The 5,069-nt window shown below is 55.3% G+C and overlaps 1 protein-coding gene across 1 annotated transcript; it reads left to right on the plus strand.

Annotated features, from left to right (window-relative positions):
- Positions 1 to 353: 353 nt before the first annotated feature.
- Positions 354 to 4,726, plus strand: PTSG_13210 (uncharacterized protein; the record flags this gene model as incomplete). The annotated part of the gene is made up of 2 exons (XM_004987460.1): positions 354 to 2,245; positions 2,272 to 4,726. The coding sequence occupies 2 exons, from the start codon at positions 354 to 356 to the stop codon at positions 4,724 to 4,726; spliced, it is 4,347 nt and encodes a 1,448-aa protein (XP_004987517.1).
- Between the last annotated feature and the right edge of the window lie 343 nt (positions 4,727 to 5,069).

Genomic DNA, 5,069 nt, shown 5'->3' on the forward strand with positions numbered 1-5,069 from the left:
TACTGCTGTCTCCGAGGCGTCGGTCTGCACGACGTATTTCTGGCTTGCGTTGGGGTAGGCTAGCACAGGTGCTGTAGTGGTTCCACTCCAGCATTCCCTACTTCCGAACCACTACTACTCCACACCACTCTTTTCATATACACAACATCAACCACTCTTGCACTGGCACCTATACTTGCACTTGCCTATTGTCTGTGTTCATTTATTCTTGCTGAATCAAGTCTACACCCCAATATACATCTCCTACACTTGGTCTACTACACTTGGTAGCGATATCCTTCGATCCCCACCTTGAGCACAGAGCAAGCACACACCAACTCAGCTGCAAACACGTACCTGTACTGCCTTTCACAATGTCACAGCGTCGTTCTTCTCCACGCCTGGCTTCGTCAGCATCGTCTGCGCCAGATGCCTCTGCGTCGTCGTCATCAGCGACGTCGTCTTCCGCCTACGCAGCGCTCACCCCAACTGTGGGTCCCTCATCTTCGTCGTCAGCGCCATCAGCTCCTGTCGACGCCGGTGTTCAATCTCTTGCTCGCTCGGCTCTCACCCGCATCACGGATCATGATCCTGCCGCGATCGTCTCCTGGTTCCAGACCTTCCGTACCTGCACTCAACTTCTTCGTCTTCCCTCTGGCCCTGACCAGATCCGCCTCGCGACCCTGTACTTTGACGGAGCTCTGCAACAGTGGGCACGCCATTACATTGAGGCAAACCCAGATGCGTCTTTTGATGAGTTCGAAACGGCAGCAACAACGCACTTTGCAGACCCAAGCAAGCAGTGGCGAGCATTCCAAGACATCGTCACTCACCGTCAACGTGGAGCTGTCACAGGCTACATCGCGTCTTTCCGCCGTTCACTCATCGATGCTTCTCCAGCAAAGCTCGTCGACCTGCAGATCGCCGCTTTCGTCGCCGGTCTTAGGAACGACGACACTCGCCGACATCTGAACATCAAGCGCCCAAGCACCCTGGAGGAAGCGTACAGCATCGCAACGGACTTTGAGCAGACTGTGTCGCACAACGATATACACCGCCGCAGCAACAACAACAACAACAACAACAACACTGCACAACGTTATCGCTCGTCATCCAAGCACAACCGTCACACGCAGGCACATCAGCGCAATGGACCATCACGCTCCTACAACCGCAACAGCAACAACAACGACTCACGTCATGGACGAAAGCAGTGCACCCGATGCAACAGGCAAGGGCACGTCGCCAGTGACTGTTTTGCCAAGAAGACTGCCGACGGACGTCCTCTTGTTGGCCGCGCAGACATCCAGCGCCAATCACAACTCAACGTCAAACCTGTCTTCACTGTTCCAGCATTCATCGAAGACAAAGCTGTGAAGATCCTCATTGATACAGGCGCAGAACACTCATTCGTCTCGTCACGTCTTGACGTCTCCACGAAAGAACGCAGCAAGGCCATCACCTTCACCTTCGCCAATGGCACGTCCGAAACAACACACCGTTGGACCAAGCTCACCCTCGACCTCGGCGCAACAGGCTCATACCTGGTTGATCTTCCCGTGTCCAAGTGCCCACCAGGCATCGATGTCATCCTTGGTATGGACTGGATCACCGATGTCAAGCCCACGTTCAAGTTCCTCAACGACCGACTCACGCTTGGCCCCCCAGAGCACACAGATGCCTCACCTGCACCAACAGCAGTCACACAGTCACAGCACCAGCACCAGCAGCAACAGCATCAGCAGCAGCAGCAGCAGCAGAAGCAGCAACAGCATCAACAGCAAGCACGCATTGTCACATCGACAGCAGTGAAACGCGATAACAGCACTGATGTCTCTGGTTCCGCATCAGCTTTCAATGATTGCGCACCAATTTCAGAAATCAAAGTCGTCAACTCGGCAAAGATTGACACTTACTTGGCGCAAAACGGATCCGAAGTCTTCATTGGTGCGATCGGGTCGCTGGTTCGCGACGTAAGTGCCGAGCAGAAGGACCAAATCCCAGCCCAGGTTCGCAACCTGCTACAAGAATTCGATGACGTCTTTCCCGAGGAGCTTCCGAATCGCCTTCCGCCAAGCCGACCAGAGGACGTCGACATCGTCCTCAAACCAAACGCGACTCCACCACCGTTTGTCCGGTACCGCCTGAATGCTGAAGAGCGCGCAGCCCTCAAGAGCACCATCGCCGACCTTCTCAACAGTGGACGCATCCAGCCATCCAAGTCAGCGTTCGCCGCACCCGTCATCTTCGTGCGGAAAGCCGACAAGTCTCTACGGATGTGCGTGGACGCAGGCTGAACTCCTCAACAATCGGAGACCAGTATCCACTGCCAGACATCGAGGCCATCCTCAACCGAGTTGCTGGCAACAAGTACTTCACCAAGTTGGACCTCCACTCAGGATACCACCAGCTTCGCCTCAAGCCAGAAGCTGCTCACCGCACGGCCTTCGCGTGCGACGCCGGCCACTTCGAGTTTCGCGTCCTGCCATTTGGACTCAAGAACGGCCCTGCCACCTTTCAACGTCTGATGGACCGCGTCATCAGGGACATCCCCAACACTGCAGTCTACTTGGACGATCTCATTGTCTTCACGCGCACCCTGGACGATCACGTGTGCACGCTGAGGAAACTCTTCTCGGCACTCCGCCGTGAGAAACTCGCTTGCAAGCCACGCAAGTGCGTGTTTGCAAAGCCCAGCCTTCCCTTCCTTGGACATGTCGTCTCTGCCGATGGCATCAGCCCAGACCCAAACAAGACCAAGGACATCATCTCCACTCCCAAGCCAACATCCATGAAGTCTCTCCGCGCATTCCTGGGCCTTGCAGGATACTATCGCAAGTTCATCCACGACTTTTCAACAAGAGCTGCACCACTCTACGCCATCAAGGAGATAACCGACTGGACTGCCACAGCAGCAGCCGCATTCAACGACCTCAAGACCGCACTCACCAGCCCAACAGTGCTTGCAGCGCCAGATCAACAGCAGCGATTCGTCATACGAGCAGATGCCAGCGACGTTGGCATAGGCGCCGTCTTGGAGCAGAATCAACGCCCTGTCGCTTTCATGTCGCGTGCTCTCACCGCTGCTGAACGCAACTACCCAGTGCGCCAAAAGGAGCTTCTTGCTCTTCTGGTCGCACTGCGAAAATGGCGTCACCTGTTCGGGTTCCAGCCTGTACGCATCCACACCGATCATCGCTCGTTGCTTCACCTCGCAACACAGGACAAGGTTTCTGAGCGTCGCATCCATCGTTGGCTTGACGAGCTTGCCGAGTACTCTCTCGAGTGGGAGTACACGCCTGGCCCTAACAATGTCATTGCTGACTCACTTAGTCGCATGGTCAACACTTCCCTCACCACGATTCATCCAACGCCCCTGGACACCGATTACGGTCACGACAAGGCGTACCGCAAGATCCTCAAGCGAGTGCGTCCGCCCTTCACTTGGAAAGGACCCGTTCTGTTCTTCAAACAACGCAGATGTATCACTGCCACCGACAAGCTGTTTCTCCTTCGCCTCGCCCACGACGCCCACGCCCACAGCGGAGTGGCTGCAGTCGTTGGTCGTCTCACACAGGACTACTACTGGCCACGCATGTATTCTGACATTCGCCAATACGTCACGTCTTGCCACACGTGCCTGGAGGCCAAGTCAGGTGCACCACCCAAGGCAGCCCTACATCCCCTTGCGCCGCCTGACGGTCCCTGGAGCAGCGTCAGCATGGACTTCATCACTGGTCTTCCCAAGTCCACCGACGGTTTCGATGCAGCGTTTGTGTTCGTCGATCGTTTCAGCAAGATGACGCACATCGCTCCCTGCCACACGACTACTGATGCTACTGATGCAGCGCGCATCCTGTTGTCAACAGTTGTCCGCCTGCACGGTGTGCCCTCGCAACTCGTCAGTGACCGCGATCCGCGCTTTACGTCCAGGATGTTCAAGGAGCTCATGGCCATCCTTGGTGTTCGCTTGTCCATGTCGACTGCAGGACACGCAGCCACCGACGGCCAAACCGAACGCATGAACCAAGTTATTGGCAACCTGCTTCGATGCATGTGCGCTGACCACCCAGAGACCTGGACACAAGCTCTCAACATCATTGAGTTCACCATCAACTCCAACGTGCATGGTGTCACCAAAACCACACCGTTCTCCATCGTCTACGGACGAACCCCACAACTTCACTTCACAGATGCAACGGCCACCACTGCGTCCGCCGAAGAAATCAAGGCACAGCTGCAACTTCTTCTCAAACAGACCAAAGACAACCTGTGGCACAACACGGTTGTCATGGCTAATGATGGACCGCAACACGAACACAACTTCAAACCCGGCGACAACGTCTACATCTCCACGTATCTCCTTCGCGACGACGCGACCAGACAGCAGCACGGAAAGCTCCGCCGCAAGTATCTCGGACCCTTCACCGTCGATCAAGTTCTCGGACCAACCCATCTCAAGATCAACCTCCCAGCACGTTCCCGCATTCACCCAGTCATCAACACGAAGTTCGTACGCCACGTCAAAGGACAAGTCCGCGGCGTGGACCGCCCGCCCGCGCTTGACACGGACATCTTCGCCATGGAAGCCATTCTTGGACACAAGATGACGCCCAACGGTCCGTTGTTCTTGACCAAGTGGCTTGGATACCCGTCCCATGACAGCACCTGGGAGCCTGCCAAGAACTTCATTGGCAAGGACGCCAAGCGCCTCCTGCGTCAATATAGAAAGAAGGGGAGAGTGTAGTGGTTCCACTCCAGCATTCCCTACTTCCGAACCACTACTACTCCACACCACTCTTTTCATATACACAACATCAACCACTCTTGCACTGGCACCTATACTTGCACTTGCCTATTGTCTGTGTTCATTTATTCTTGCTGAATCAAGTCTACACCCCAATATACATCTCCTACACTTGGTCTACTACACTTGGTAGCGATATCCTTCGATCCCCACCTTGAGCACAGAGCAAGCACACACCAACTCAGCTGCAAACACGTACCTGTACTGCCTTTCACAATGTCACAGCGTCGTTCTTCTCCACGCCTGGCTTCGTCAGCATCGTCTGCGCCAGATGCCTCTGCGT

The sequence above is a fragment of the Salpingoeca rosetta genome (genome assembly GCF_000188695.1).
Source record: "Salpingoeca rosetta unplaced genomic scaffold supercont1.95, whole genome shotgun sequence".
In the NCBI taxonomy this organism is placed as follows: domain Eukaryota; class Choanoflagellata; order Craspedida; family Salpingoecidae; genus Salpingoeca; species Salpingoeca rosetta.